The sequence below is a fragment of the Microcaecilia unicolor genome, chromosome 3, assembly GCF_901765095.1.
Source record: "Microcaecilia unicolor chromosome 3, aMicUni1.1, whole genome shotgun sequence".
In the NCBI taxonomy this organism is placed as follows: Eukaryota; Metazoa; Chordata; class Amphibia; order Gymnophiona; family Siphonopidae; genus Microcaecilia; species Microcaecilia unicolor.
The window spans coordinates 362,340,570-362,357,602 of NC_044033.1; the positions used below are offsets into that span (position 1 = coordinate 362,340,570).

Here is a 17,033-nt window from a genome sequence, read left to right on the forward strand (position 1 = left end):
TACACCATCAACTGTTTCTTGGCCACAGCTCCTTTCAAAATGGCAACAAAGAAACAAGACGCCAATATTTTAAAAATGAAAGAACTGGTTCCTCCCATTATTAGGCATCCCTCCAATCAATGGAAAGCAAAGATCCAATGACAAACATCAACTCCTCAGCTTGGAATCATTCATAAAAGCGGACCATTCTATCCCGGCATTTAGTCTGTGAGGCTCAGCTGTGTCAAAAAAAAATACGAGCTTCTTGTTCACGTTGCTGCAAAAGTCTATGATCTCCCCCCAAATCAGGAACTCTAATCTGTTTGAACACCACACAATCCACAGAATCAAATTCTTCCTTATATATTTTTTTGACACAATTGAGCCTGGCAGATGTCAGGACAGAGTGGTCTGCGTTGTTTTTTTTTTTAATGATTCTGTATATGGAACGAGCTACAGTATGGTGCTTTCTGTATGCACTATAAGAGTAGGACAGCAAATTGTGTAATGGTAGCCATTATTAGGACTTTGTAAAACTCCATCCCATACGTTATACAAATCCAAGTTCTATCACTCCTGGAACTGACAAGCAAATGACACCAGACCCAGAGATTACAAAAATAAATGCTTTTTATTTTCAAGTGAATAAAGTAATCAAACAAACAGAGGTAATGTGTGAGAAAAGTACGAGCTCTAAGAATCTCAGAGGAAAACAAAGTTCACTGTTTGCTAGGCAGGAAAACATTATTAGAACTCGTATGTGATAAATACACATAAGCCCTACAGATATTAATCCCCAGCAATACAAGAGCTGATATACAACCAGTTTTGGTACAAGTCTTTTCATGCGTAGGCAGGAGGTGCTGGTGAGCAAGTGAGCAGATAAGCAGGCACACAGAAAAGATCTGATACCAAGTAAGCTGCGTACTCATGTAAGAGAAGCTGGTCGCGTGTGATAGCTTGTATTTTAGTCTTTTGCAGTTGGGGAAGCGCAAATTCCTTAATCTGCACTTCCCCAACTGCAAAAGACTAAAATACAAGCTATCACACGCGACCAGCTTCTCTTACATGAGTACGCAGCTATGGAATGCACTACCAACCGACTTGAAAACGATCAACGACATAACTATTACTACTACTACTTAACATTTCTAGAGCGCTACTAGGGTTACGCAGCGCTGTACAATTTAACATGGAAGGACAGTCCCTGCTCAAGGAGCTTACAATCTAAAAGACAGGTATACAATCTAAAGACAAGTGTACAGTCAAAAGACAAGTGTAGAGTCAGTCTGATAGGGCATACTATATTTCACGAAAGGTTAGGTGCCGAAAGCAGCATTGAAGAGGTGAGTTTTAAGCAGAGATTTGAAGATGGGTAGGGAGGGGGCTTGGCGTAGGGGTTGAGGAAGATTGTTCCAGCATAGGGTGAGGCAGGCAGAATGAGCGGAGCCTGGAGTTGGCAGTGGTGGAGAAGGGAACTGAAAGGAGGGATCTTGTCCTCTGAGAGCGGAGGTTACGGGCCGGGAACATAGGGGGAGATGAGGGTAGAGAGGTAATGAGGAGCCGCAGACCGGGTGCATTTGTAGGTAAGGAGGAGAAGCTTGAATTGTATGCGGTATCTGATCGGAAGCCAGTGAAGTGACTTGAGGAGAGGGGTGATATGAGTAAATCGATTCTGGCGGAATATAAGACGTGCGGCAGCGTTCTGAACAGATTGAAGGGGGGATAGATGGCTAAGTGGGAGGCCGGTGAGGAGTAAGTTGAAGTAGTGGACGAGAGGTTCGTGTGGTGTGCTCAGATAGGAAAGGGCGAATTTTGCTGATGTTGAAGAGGAAGAAGCGACAGGTCTTGGCAGTCTGTTGGATATGCGCAGAGAAGGAGAGGGAGGAGTCGAAGATGACTCCGAGGTTGCGGGCAGATGGGACGGGGAGGATGAGGGTGTTTATCAACTGAGATAGAGAGTGGAGGAAGAGAAGTGGGTTTAGGTGGAAAGATGAGGAGCTCGGTTTTGGACATGTTCAACTTCAGGTGGCGGTTGGACATCCAGGTAGCAATGTCGGATAAGCAGGCCGATACCTTGGCCTGGGTCTCCGCGGTGATGTCTGGAGTGGAGAGATATAGCTGGGTGTCGTCAGCATAAAGATGATACTGAAAACCATGAGATGAGATCAGTGAGCCTAGGGAAGAGGTGTAGATTGAGAAGAGAAGGGGTCCAAGGACAGATCCCTGGGGAACTCCAACAGATAGTGGGATGGGAGTGGAGGAAGATCCATGAGAGTGTACCGTAAATCTTTGAAAACCTATTTCTTCAACAAGGCCTACAATGGAAATCCATAGCTAATCACAACACTTCACCACTCCACCCTACGCCGATATCCATCTTTCTGTAACTTTGCTTAGGCCTTTTTTTTCTCTATCTAGAATCTTTTTGTAACACCAATTGAATCTATTTCCTGGAATGGCGATGCCATAACAGGTGCTTGCAAGTCACATTGAGCCTGTAAATAGGTGGGGAAATGTGGGGTACAAATGCAATAAATAAATAAATAAATAAATATGCAGTGTGGAATACAGTTGGTAGACACCTGACAAGATGATAATTCAGGTTGAATGAAAAGAAAGAAGCCCCTCTTTTGTTCTCAGGGATGCCTTTTATCAATGAGAATGTTCGCATTACCTCATTCTGGAAAATGCAGACAAACCCAGGCACCAGAATGTCTGAACATTCCAAACCAGATATCCCTGCAATAAGTACCTGGTCCGACTGTTCCAGTCCAGTGAGCACAAGCAGTGCAGTGATGCAAAAGCTAAATGGTTGCTTCCCTAATTCTGTGTTGCTATGCCAAACCGGGTGAAAAGTCACGCTCAGGGACGCCGAGAGACTGAGCCGCGCCCAGGGCAGGACCGCCGCTCCGCACCCCCCCCCCCCCCTCTAGGGGCATGACTACCGCATAGCCAGACTTTAAATACTGGGGTGGGGGTGGAGCCCAAAGTGGGGGAAGCACATTTTGCCCCACCTCCCTGCCCCCGCCTCAACTCCACATACCTTGGCAGGTGAGGGTCCCCAAACCCAACCAACAGAAGCCTTCCTCCAGCGCTGTTCTCTGCCGCATTGCCTACCCTGTGGCTGCTTCCCTCACGTCATGCATGTTCCCTTTTCATCAAACCCAGCATGGTGCGTCATGGGAGGGGAAGCATGCATGCAGGGCAGACAATGCGGCGGAGAACAGCTCTGGAGGAAGGCTTCTGCTGGCGGGGTTGGAGACCCCCACCAGCCAAACCAGGGGCCCCAAAGCCAAACCCAATTTGTAATTGTGTGTGGCTATGACTGCTCCACCCTGGCCTCTAAGGGGGAACCCAGCGCCGGGGTCTGTCTCTCTCCTGCTCCTGTCAGGACTCAGGTGAACACCCGGGTCCCGTCAGGAGCAGGAGAGACAGACCCCCAGTGCCAGGCCCCCTTTGGAGGGTGGGGCTAGGAGAATTTTGTCCCCCCCCCCCCCCCCCCCCAGCGACCCCGATCACACTGCATTAAAGCAATGTCCAGAAGTATCAAATCGAGGCTTTGTATTACTGTTATAAGGAGGTTCTACACCCTTACAATTCCAGGCTAAGGAGTTGCTATTGGTCACTGGATCTTGCTGTTTTAAATTTGGCGTCCTGTGTCTTATCACCATTTTGAAAGGAGCTGCACCAACCAAGATACAGTTGTTGGTGTACAGCCCCTGATGCAGCTTATTAAGAAACAGAGAACCCCTGTTGGGTATTGGAAATTTGAGTCTGCCATCTACAGTGGAATAGCAAGTTGAGCAAGTTCCTGTGTGTGCTGAAGTTGGCCAGTTAAGTACTTTTTAAATGTTGTCTGGCAAGATTCTTTTGAACTGTTTTTGTTCCTGTTAATGTGTACAGGTTCCATAATAGTGTGGCACCTTGCCAAGACCAAGTACTACGTTGTGTGTTGTGGAGGTTGTTTTTTGTTTGTTTGTTTGTTTTACTTATGATGGTATATCGCTGATGTTCTTGTTATTATGTGAGTTTATTCAGCAAACTGTATATTCCTTCCTATACTAGGCCTGTAATATGGCCCTGCTAGCCCTCAGCTTTCCTAGTCTCGCTGTCTTCAGCATATTTTTAGTTTCTTCCTGCAGCTGTGCATGTAAGTTACAGTGCTTTCCCAGGAAATGGAAAGTACGTTACATGTCAAGGTGACAGGAGGAACTGAGGCTATGCGGCCCAAATATGGCAGATACACATGGATATAACCTTGGTGGTGATGAGAGACTGAGGACTCTGTAGACTCCAAGATGTTCCAACGGAAATATGTGTTCAGAGAACAAGGACACCAGGTGTTTCATACTACATGGTTTTTGGCACGCTGTGAGCACGCGTTTCTGATAAGGAATTAGCCAACTGCCTCAAAGTGTGAATGTGAACACAAGTAGGAGAGACTGGTAGAATACAGGAAATTGCCATTTTTGTATACTACTATATTGTGTAATGGAAGGAAACACGAAAATCCATATATGACCATAAATTAGTTTAGGAGAAATCACATGATTTAGGAGAAACAAAACTTACAACAGTATATATGTGATGGCTAAGAAAGTTTTTGCTGAGCAGTTTTGTTATTCAGTCTTTGCGTCTGGCTTTTCTGTGTGACAACCTGCTCCTAGTGGAGGAGTAGCCTAGTGGTTAGTGCAGTGGACTTTGATCCTGGGGAACTGAGTTTGATTCCCACTGCAGCTCCTTGTGACTCTGGGCAAGTCACTTAACCCTCCATTGCCCCTGGTTCAAAATAAAGTACCTGTATATATGTAAACCGCTTTGAATGTAGTTGCAAAACAGCACGGAAAGGCGGTATATCAAGTCTCCCTTTTCCCTTTCCAGAGAGGACAATTATTTTGTATTGGCTTAGTGAGATGCCAATAAAGATTTTTACTAGTTGTGCCTATATCTAAGTCTGATTGTCTCTCTTATTCCAGCCTCTAGGGCTGAAGTGTTTTCCCCTCCCCAGGGGGGGCAAGGGACAGGATTACACAAAACTGAGATTTTTTTTCCCCACTTTTTGGTTGGTGCTGGGTTATTACTGTGATTCCACGTTATATGGTTCTGTAGACTTGTTCGTTTTCGAGTTGGATTTTCTGCATTACGCTTCCAGCTTTGTGGTATTTGTTCTCCTTCAACCTCATGCAAATAATGGTGTGCTTTATTCTACTAAAAGAACAGTGCTCACTGCCACAAACCTTTCACAAAATATAGCCAATACCTCACAAATGTACAAAACTTTCAGATATGAAAGCAAAGGAACCAGTTCTGTGGGTGAATGAGAAACCCCAATATTGAACAAACTCCTTGACTGTGTACAGGGAAAGTAATTTCTGTTGGGTTTAGCACTCCCCAATAATTTTAAAAAGTTCGCTCCTAGGCATGAAGGAAGGTATAATTAAACTTTAATGGCAATCATCCACACTCTTCCTCATGCGGAAAAAAATCAAATAAATTAAAAACCAATTGGTGTAGCTTGTCTGGACTATTCAAAAGCATGGATTAATGAGACAAAGCCAACATGGATTTAGTGAAGGGAAATCTTGCCTCACCAATCTATTACATTTCTTTGAAGGGGTGAACGAACATGTGGATAAAGATGAGCTGGTTGATATTGTGTATCTAGATTTTCAAAAGGCGTTTGACAAAGTACCTCATGAAAAGACGCCAGAGGAAATTGGAGAGTCATGGGATAGGAGGTAGTGTCCTATTGTGGATTAAAAACTGGTTAAAGGGTAGAAAACAGAGAGTAGGGTTAAATGGTCAGTATTCTCAATGGAGAAGGGTAGATAGTGGCGTCTCTCAGGGGTCGGTGCTGGGACTGCTGCTTTTTAACATATTTATAAATTATCTAGAGATGGGAGTAACTAGTGAGGACTTAGTACTGGTGTTTCCCTACTCAGAATCTCAGATACCACCGGTGACTGGGATGTATCTGAATGTGGGTATAAGCATCCTTCATATTCAGAGAGCATAGCCAATCTGCTTCCTTAATCACAGGTGCTCAGGGAAACCATCCTAAATTCCACTTTGCCAGGTACTTGTTCAGGGCCCTTAGGTCTAAGATAGGGCAATATCTCCCTGTTTTCTTGATAACCAGGAAGTACTTTGAGTAAAAACCCTTTCCTTTTTGTCCTAATAGAATGGGTTCAACCATCTTGGCCTACAAAAGGGAAGAGAGTTCATTTGCAAGCATTTCTTGGTGCTTCTCCTTGATGCTTTTGGTGGCAATTTAGAGAGAATCTGTCCATTTCAGTTGCTGCAATATCGTTTCTCACATACTGCAGCAACTAAAATGACGGGCTCCTGGGGAAAGGAAGAAGCAATATGGATCACCTTAAAAAGAGATGACGGAACCTCTGTCCACATGGGTGCTGTTTACAGACCTCAGTCTTTGGCATATAAATGGAATGGAATTTTGCTCAGCACAGTAGGAAACACATTTTTAATTTTTATTTCTTCTGTGTTGAATTGTTTTACAGAGACTGACTTGGTACTTCAGTCCTGTGTAATTTTGTTCTGGCAATGGAAAAGAAAGCCAACATTCAGAAACTTTTGATTCAAACAGCGACCATGTTTCATATACAAAAAAATTAGGTTAAGAGTGCCTTCTGTACTTTGCTCGAAATGCAAGACAATTCTCTTGGAGCTCACGTAATGGGACAACTGGCTTATGGGGTCACAAGGACTATTATACAAACCATATGCCAGCAACAAAGATTGCAGCTATACCAGGCTTTTCTCTATCAATACTAGCAAATACAAACATCAAATCTGAACTGGCAGACATTGTGAGGTCTTTTTCTATTGTTGAAGGAGGACAGATTCAGGAATTTAGCATCTAAGTTCATCTCCATTGGTGTAAATATGGGAATGTTGACCTGGACCAAGTCACGCCCTGTGGGTCAACTGTCTGTCGTCATCTCAATGGTGTTGTAGGAAAGAGAAGATCGCACTCATAGACAAGCTAACTTTAGTGCTGCAGTTCGGCGTGACAACTGGCTCTGGATACACAAAGCAACTGCAGCTACATAACTGTGACTGTACAGTATATTGATAACTGGCAAACTGAATCATGTATATTGGCTACTCGATTACCAGACGAAAATCATACCTCCGAAATAGAAAACTGACGTGAAGTTGACCTGGACAGTTTTGTGTACAACGTTAAAACAATGTGTTCACTACAGACAATGCCAGTATTATGAAGGCTGCCTTTCAAGAAACCATGTGGAATTGGGATGTTCATGAGTCATAATCTAAATCTTGTTTTTTGGTCGCATGAACTGCAGCGAGACAAATTTATATGGCACTAGTTAGCCACCTGAGGTAGCCAAATTTATTGACACTGTGACTTTTTGTTCATTTGCCAATGATGTGAAATAACACAGATAATATCTAGTAACACAATGGAACAGTATGTTAATACTGAAATCAGTGGCAACAAACTTTTCAGATCTCCATACCTGAGCGCTGAGCCAGGGTTTTAATACAAATTGTTTTCTTCCTCTGCTGGCTGATAATCAAGGAAGACTTGTTATACGATGTCATTCAAGATTTGGAACCATTGATGTGGCCACAAAATGCCCTTAATTTACATCTGGGTTACCTACAAAACAACTGCTATAGCAATTCACTCAAAAAGCTTTCGGACAGTACCATTATGATACAACTGAAAACACATCTACTTACTATGCTGAATAAATACTTCACAGTTCATCAACTGCATGTACCGTAGCTTTGCTGGATCCATGGTTTTAAAAACAATGCCAGAGCGTATGGTTCAGTGTGGAGTATCCTTGAAGGATACTATGAAACAGGATCTTTAGGAATCCTGACAGAGGGGGTTTCAAGAATAGGTGAAAGAAAGCAGGAGGGTTCAGGGAGAAACCAAGTCAAGGATACAAATTATCCCCATTAAATTCAAAGCACCCTGTAGATGCAAGAAAAAAAAAGACAATTTGAAGCGTTTATATACAAATGCTGGAAGCATTAAAAATAAGATAGGAGAATTGCAGTATATAGCACTAAATTGAAGAGGTAGATAGAACAGGCATTTCAGAGACCTGGTGAAAGGAAGGCAATTCAAGGGAAAACTGTGTTAGCAGGGTACAAATTATATTGCAGGATAGAGTGGATCAAATTGGAGGGGGGGGGGGGGTTGCGCTAAATGTTATAAAGGAAATTGAGTCAAACAAAATAAACATTCTACATGAAATAGAGAGCTGCGTAGAATTTTTATGGATAGAAACCACAGGTATGAAGGGAAGAGTATACTTAGTAGGGCTGTACTACCGTCCGCCAGAGCAGATAGGACGATGAAAATATTTACAGAAATTAGGAAACCTAGCAAATTGGCATTATAATAATGGGAGATTTCAATTATCCTAAAATTGAATGGCTAAATGTTACAGTAAGGAGTGCTAGGGAGGTAAAATTTCTAGATGTAATAAATAACTGCTTCTTGGAGCAATGGTCCAGGACACCGACAAAAAGGGGAGCTATTTTAGATCTAATCCTTAGTGGAATGCGGGCCATAGTACAAGAGGTAACAATGTTGCATCAGCTGGGAAACAGTGATCATAACGATCAAATCTGAGCTGATATCTGGAGTGAAGTCACTAATGAAATCTACTGTAGCAGCTTTAATTTTCAAAAGGGCAACAATGACAAAATGAAGAAATGGTTAAAAAGAGCTCAGCATCGGCCGCAAAGGTTAGGACTTTAAAATCAGGCATGGGCGTTAAAAAATACCATCGTGGAAGCCCGGATCAGACATATTTCCAATGTATTAACAAAAATGGAAAACGAGAAAACGACAGCCAGCATGGTTAAAAGGTGAGGGTGATAGAGGCTACTGAAGCCAAAAGAACATCCTTCAAAAAATGCGAAAAGGATACAAATGAAGAAAATAAGCAGCAAACATAGCTAGGGTCCACCTTGGGGTCAGCACCCAAGAAAAGATTTAGGTGTCTTTGTAGATAATATGCTGAAAACTTCTGCTCTGTCTGTGGCGGCAAAAAAAGGAAAGAAGACGCTAGGAATTGTTAGGAAATGGATGGTGAAGACCAAAAACACTATAATGCCTCTGTATTGCTCCATGGTGTGACCTCACCTTGAGTACTGCGTTCCATTCTGGCCACCATATCTCAAAAAAGATAAAGTGGAATTAGAAAAGGTTCAAAGAAGAGCAACCAAAATAATGAAGGGGATGGAACTCCTCTCATATAAGGAAAGACTACAAAGGTTAAGGCTCTTCAGCTTGGAAAAGAGATGGATGAGGGGAGATATGATTGAGGTCCACAAAATCCTGAGTGGTGCAGAATGAGTAGAAGTAAATCAGTTTTTTTTACCCGTTCCAAAAGTATAAAGACTAGGGGACACTCAAGGAAGATACATGGAAATACTTTTTTAAAAAAATAGAAGGAAATGTTTTTCATTCAAAGAATAGTTAAGCTCTGGAACTCGTTGCTGAAGGATGTGGTAATGACAGTTAGCATATCTGGGTTTAAAAAAAGGTTTAGACAAGTTCCTGGAGGACAAGTTCATAGTCTGTTATTGAGATGGACATGGTGGAGGCCACTGCTTGCCCTTGGGACTGGTAGCACAGAATGATGCTACTAATTGGATTTCTGCCAGATATTTGTGACCTGGATTGGCCACTGTTGGAAGCAGGATACTGGGCTAGATGGACCACTGGTCTGACCCAGTATGATTGTTCTTATGTTCTTATTAGCACCAACCGAATATGCAGAGGCACTGTCCAATTTGAAAGAGATGGTGGATAGACTGCCAGCAGCAGACACTCCAAAAGATGACAACTGTCTTGCAAGAAGCCAATAAGAAGATGAAAATAGAGGAAACCTTTTTGGGAGACCTCTATTCTTCTTCGTCTTCTTTAAATATATCTGAAGTACGTATATATTTTTCTATCTATTGTAATGACAATATTACTTGTAAAATACACCTTCACATTCAAAACGTTATCATCTGCTTTTTCTCAGGTGGATGTATACTGACTACTACTGATTAAATCACTGATGACATCTTGTCCTAACTGGAAGTAAAAAATCAAGCAAGTGGAAAAATCTTCTCAAGTTGCTAGCACATCATCCAAACGGTCATTTTCATCGACTGGCTGCGTTCTCAAAGGATAGACAATCACAGCTAGGGCCGAGTACTGTGGATGATTCTGTTTCTCAACGGACAAAAGAAATACTGCCCGATATTTCTGACCGACTGGTTACTGTCCTCTTCCTTAGTAGATGTTTAGTTTTTATTAAGTTTTTAATGAAAATACAAAACGCAATTAACCTTTTTTTTTTAAGGGACTGACTGGGACAGAGGAAATTACTCACGAGGATGTGTGGGGATGGAGGATATTCTGGTAGGCACTGGCAGGGATGGGTTAGATTCCAAGTAGGGACGGGTTGGAATCTGGTCCCCGTGCAACTCTCTACTGCATGACTGACATCCTACTCAGGCCTAAAGGGGGGGGGGGGGGGGGGTCAAAGGACTGGAGACCGACACCAGTTCTCTGTAGACCAACTCCAAGGTCCTTTGAGGCCTCAGCATTCAAGTTAGTTTATGGGCCTCTAAGACAGGCTGGAGCTAGCACTAATGCAATAAATACCATAGTTCTTGCTGGGCATATAGCCACCCCACCTACTCGAGAGTTGGCCATCAATGAAGACTGGGGCTTCGCCAGAGTGGTCATATTGAGACAGTATCAGTGACCTGGTCTCAGTTTGATGGAGGCTGTCATGCCCCGTCTGATTCTGGGGAGGATGTGACTTTCAGGTTTGAGGCATTTCGAGGGTATTGATGCTCTTCATGCCATGATGCTCTGAATGTTGTGCTTTGAGAATGATCAACAACAATGCTTCTTGGCCTCTGCCTGACATCTGGCATCGGAATCCCTTTGTGTCAATGTGGATAATGACAAATCCTTCCTTACCCTTAGGAAAGGATCAGAGGATACCCAATCCTGGCGGCAGCTATTGATATTCAACATTGAGAAAGGTGGAGACCCTTCATGCTGATGCATTCCCAATGTCCGATACAGCGCCTAGAGGTGCTAAAGTTGATGGAATGCACTTCTTGGCATCAAAAAACTACCTGCACTCCTTTTCACAACATCTCTCTTGATATTTATGAATAGAGTTTACATGCCCCAGGCACTAATTTTGGGTGTCCTTAAGGTACATGGTTCTGTTGGACCAGGGTCACTAATTGAAGCTACATAAATATCAAAAGTCAGCCAGGAAAATGTTCTGCACAGTTATAATGTAGCAATCTTTATGTGATGTGATGTGATGTCGGAGGGAAAGACCTTAAAACATAAGAATAACCATACTGGGTCAGACTGATGGGCCATCCAGCCCAGTATCCTGTTTCCAACAGTGGCCAAGCTAGGTCACAAGTACCTGGCAGAAACCCAAATAGAGGCAACATTCCATGCTACCAATCCCAGGGCAAGCAGTAGCTTCCCCACGTCTGTCTCAATAGTAAACCATGGACTTTTTCACCAGGACTTGGCCAAACCTTTTTTAAACCCAGATATATTAACCACTCTTACTACATCATCTGGCAAAGAGTTCCAGAGCTTAACTATTTGTTGAGTGAAAAAAAGTATTTCCATGTAACTTCAATGAGTGTCCCCTTGTCTTTGTACTTTTGGAACGAGTAAAAAAAAAAAATCAATTCACTTCTACTCATTCTACACCACTCAGGACTTTGCAGACCTCAATCATATCTCCCCCCTCATTTCTAACCTCTTTAGCATCTCGTCATATGAGAGCAGCTTCATTATTTTGGTCACTCTTTTTTGAACCTTTTCTAATTTCACTATATTATTTTGAGATACGGAGACCAGAACTGAATGCAATACTCAAAGTGTAACACCCTGTTTAACTCAAGCAGCAAATGAAACTATCATTGGTCTGAATAACATCCATGATCTTTTAACAATTCAATTTGTGCTTATGCAAATGTGTGTAATACGCCAAAAAAAATATGAAAATAATCTTATAATAAAAACACGATGGGGCCACCATTTCTCATTAGTAGCATCATGGGATTTTTAACTTTCACAGAAAAGTCAAAAATCAGAAAAATTTATTTATTTTTTATTTGTTGCATTTGTATCAACACCTTGAAATATGTATTATCGAAGCAGGAGAAGTAATTAAGAAATGTTACATAAAACACACTGGTACTGTGGGGTGTGTGAATCTTATTTGGTAGAGCAAGTCAGCCAGCAATTCATGCATACTTTAAAAAACTCATGACTCAGTTGTGATAATCCCATGATGCATAAGGCCTTGAGTTTTAAAAATACTCTTGCAGTACCAATTAGCTTAAGCAAGTTGCATAGTGAAACAGACATACACACCAATAAATGGAACAGCAGAAACAGTTTACCACCACCAATACACACTCTCCCTTAGATCCACAGTCAAGAGGCTATCATTTTGGATACTGACTTATTGCACCATCTGTTCCTACTGATCCTGATTCTCACTTGACGGTAATGCCACACCTTGAATGTAATGTTTCACCATGTTGTTCAACCCTTGATTTTGTTTGACTGGTGCTGGCAATGAGGAAAGCAGGACTGGAACTGGCATTTATCAGCATTCTACAGGACATATCTGTTATAGGTAGGGGTGGGTGCTCCACTTAGTGGATTACCAGAGCTGAAGCAGCTTGCTGTGCAGTGGCAGCCAAAAGAAAACAAAAGAGAAATATGCATTGTTGACCAGAAGGAAAGATCTTGAGGTCAGGATGTGTGGGTGTGTGGTACTGTCCATACGAAAAGAATGACATCCGCAGCTATTAGTGAACAGGGCTCTCAGACCACTTTGGGCAAATCAATCTTGGTGAGGCCTCATATACACAGTGCCTTAAGTTGGTGCTACTTTTTTCTTTCAAACCTAAAATATATATGGCAACTGCACAGAAAAAAAAAAAACCTCTCTCAGCCAAAACCTGCATTCATCCTATAAATCACCAGGGGCGTAGCCAGACCTTAAGGTGGGAGGGGGCACTTTTTAGTCTGCCGCTCCCCCCCGCCACCTCACCGCACCCCACAGAAGCAAATACCTTAGCTGGCACAGTCCCCAACCCCAACTCCTGCCAGTTGAACCTTTCTCCAGCGCCATCGCGTTCCCTGCTCTCTCTTCCTCCTGACGTCCTGCATGCTCCTTTAAGTGAAACTGCTCAATTTCACTGAAAGGAGTGTGCAGGACGTCAGGAGGAAGAGAGAGCAGGGCAGAGAACGCGGCAGCGCCAGAGACCGGCGCTGGACAAGGCTTCAGCTGGCAGGAGTTAGGGATCCCCGCCAGCAAAACCATGGGCCCAGGTGAAATTTGGGGGGCCCAGGCCCCTGTGGCCCCACCTAGCTAGACCACTGTATACAACACATGAGTGCACTGACAATGCAGATGACTAAACATAGTAAAACACTGACATAAAAAGACAAGTTTATCCAGTTATTCCTACCCACATTACAAGGATAAATACAGCCTAGCCACTAGAAAGCTCTCTTTTTCCAGGACAGTTTTTGCCATCTTCTAATTTGTTCCCTGTCATACAAGGCAGATGAGCATATGTGAACCTCCCACTTAGTTCATAACCAGTACCCCTCCATTCTTAGGTCTAGGCAAGATAATTGATTAATCTCAATCGATACAACACCAATGTGGCCACTGCTCAAAAATGTAGCTCCGAAGAACCCACTGCAGCCTCCCAGACAGACCTCATAAGCACATAAGTATTGCCATACTGGGACAGATCGAAGGTCCATGAAGACCAGAATCCCATTTCAAACAGTGGCCAATCCAGGTCACAAGTACATGGCAAGATCCCAAAAAAGTGCAATACATTTTATGCTGCTTATCCTACAAATACAACAAACTGTCAGTGGAGCAGCTCACACTTATTTATGCTTTAATAAGGGGATGTCTCATACTGTCACACAGGCACTTCTTTTTTGTGCTTCCTTAAAGCCTCAGCTTTAGTGACTCAGTTATAATCATCGACTACCCCCAACCACCTCAAAATAAGTGTTCTGCAATAAATTAATCCATGTTTCAACTGTGCTTATATAACAAAAAATTCTTCTTTGGTTTATATCAATTTTTTTATAAATTTTTATGCACTATCGTTTGTAGCTTATATACAGAGCTTAAACTCGTACAGAAACAATGTTTAAACTTGTCAAGCAGGATCAATGTTTTGACTTATCTGGCTGAAAAACCCCCTGCTGCTTTATTATCTGTAGCTCATGCTGTGGATTCAGCCGTCCTGCATTACTTAGATCTCACTTGTCAGCATTCCATTAAACAGCAGGTGAATGTCTAACCTAGGTCAGACGGGGGCGGGCCCAGGTCAGGAAAGCAGAGACGTCCTGAAGACTGGCGGCAATCTGATGTTCTTCTTGCCCGTGCAGCACCTTCACACAGAGGTGAGAGGCGCTACGCGGGCCCAGTAAGGTGGAGGGGGGGCCCCGGTGTAGGGGGGGAGCGGCAGTGATGACCTTAGGGGGGCGGGGCATGGGGGCGGAGAATGGCGGGAGGCGGAGCAGTAGGAGAGAGAAAGGAAAGGAGGGTGGGGGGTCAGGGCTGCTAAAATCTTGATTTTTTAATGCAGGGGGGAAGCAAGGCCATCCATACAGGACGCTCCTGACGAGCACCTTTGCCCCCTCCCGATCCTTTTTTTATTTTGTTTTCATTTTCTATTTTATGCAGAGGGAAGCGGGGAGCCACGTGTTTGTGTTGGTTATCTCACTTTTGTTTTTAAACATGCCAGCTTGGATTTTTGTGCTGCAGGGGGAAGCGGGGAGATGACAGCTCAGGCCTTAACGACAGCTCTGACCTCACGTTAAATTTATCATGGTAAATGATTCGGTGTAATCGTCGTTATGGTAGTGCATCCCGAATTGTCCACATTTCAATGGTAGTTACTCGTTTGCATTCCGTTTTCGTTAGCTGCTAGCGTCGTCAGAAAATGGCCTTTAATGCATGCTGTGGTTGAAAATTTCTTCGTTAAAGGGTCATTAAGGTTTAGTGCATCTGGGCCTAAATGTCCACAAAGCCCACTATCCTGTTTCCAACAATGACCAATCTAGATCACAAGTACCTGGCAAGGGTCTCAAAAAGGAGATGGATTTCATCTAAGGAGGATATGTATGGTGGGTGTGTGAATCTTATTAGGGAGAATGAAATCACCCAAAATGCATACATACTTTAAAAACTCATGGCTCAGCTGTGCTAAGCCCATGTGGCTTTCCCCAACGTCTATCTTATTAATGCTGTTTTCCCTGGGACTTTTTAAATGGAAAATTTTATAATAATGCACAGTGAACTGCCCCACCCGGCTAGCCCTAATGTCATCTGGCTGGCAAAAGTTTCTAGGGAGAATACTAGAATAGTATATGGCTTTTTCCGCCAGAACTAGTCAAACTCTTATTTAATTCCAGCTATACTGTGTTTACCACATCCACTGACAATGAATTAAAGGCTTAATTGCAGTGGAGAGAAAAATATTTTCTCTGATTTAAGTGTACTATTTACTAACTTAATGGAATGTCTCCTAGTCTTTTCACTTATTGAAAGAGTAATGAGCTGATTCACATTCAACTGTTCCTCTCTACTCAAGATTTTATAGATAACTATCTTATCTCCCCCCTTGGCCATCCCTTCTCCAAGCTGATACTAATCAGCCACATGGTTGCCTAAATTTCTGCTAGCATTTAGTATTTCATATTACCCCTCCACCATTCCTTCTAGAAAACTTCTTGTTGAACCTTTCAAGTAAGGTTACTTTAAATACTTGAACACTAGATCAGCTTCTGCTACCAACCAAGGATCCTCTGTGCTTTTCTTTTGCCCTCTTAAAATTAATTACTATTAAGCCTCCACTACCCATTCTGGGAGGGTATTCTACACTTCCAATATGCTTTCTCCAAATATTATTTCTCATGTGGTAAATCTCTATTAAGACACCAGTGACAGAGGAGGAACAGGAACTATAGCTGTTAGCATCATAAAATTAAGATTCAACATACATGTCCAGGTGGTGCCGGCAGAGGTCGTTTCAGGTCATTCCGACCTCGACAAGCTCTGATGACTGTTTTATGACGATGCAGGTGAATTTCGGCTTCTAGTTGATTCCAGAGTTTGTCATGAGCAGGTCCCTTCATATCTCGGCCCAGTAACTGAATCTGTTGGACTCTTTATTTGGCAGAAGTGTAAAGAAAACACACAATAAATACTGAGAAAATACAATCAGTGGCATATTTCTGTTCAACTATTTGAAACTGTAAATGTAACGAGCAATAACACTGTTATACTTATTTCGGCAAAGGATACAAAAATGTATATCAAAAACGCACTGAAGGGTTTACGATCAGCATAATTATAATTACTACTATTTATCATTTCTATAGCGCTACTAGACATACGCAGTGCTGTACACTGAACATGTAAGAGACAGCCCCTGCTTGACAGAGCTTACAATCTAATCAAGACAGACAAAAGGACAAATAAGGGATAAGGGAATTACTTAAGGTAGAAATGATAAAGCAGACATGAGTGAATAAGAATCAAGAGTTAAAAGCAGCCTCAAACAAGTGGGCTTTTTTTTCAGCCTAGATTTGAAGACAGCCAGAGCTGGAGCTTGACGTAATGATTCAGGAAGTCTATTCCAGGCATATGGTGCAGCAAGATAAAAGGAAAGGGGTCTGGGGTTCGTAGTGGAGGAGAAGGGTACAGATAAGAGAGATTTACAGATTAATGGAGTTCCCGGGAAGGAGTGTAGGGAGAGATAAGCGTGGAGAGGTACTGAGGAGCTGCAGAGTGAATGCATTTGCAAGTCAATAAGAGGAGTTTGAATTGTGTGTGGAAAAGGATAGGGAGGCAATGAAATTACTTGAGGAGATGGCTAATATGAGCATAGCGATACTGGCAGAATATAAGTCATGCAGCAGAGTTTTGAACAGATTGATGGGA

At 42.7% G+C, this 17,033-nt stretch overlaps 1 protein-coding gene across 2 annotated transcripts in view; it reads right to left on the reverse strand.

The window, feature by feature from the left end:
- The window catches only part of GOPC (golgi associated PDZ and coiled-coil motif containing), a 147,639-nt gene that overhangs the window by 43,377 nt on the left and 87,229 nt on the right, over positions 1-17,033 (reverse strand). For both annotated transcript variants that reach the window (XM_030198546.1, XM_030198545.1), the window contains one exon: positions 16,091-16,256. In XM_030198546.1, the coding sequence (XP_030054406.1) occupies positions 16,091-16,256 (166 nt within the window). The remainder of the gene's footprint in view (positions 1-16,090; positions 16,257-17,033) is intronic.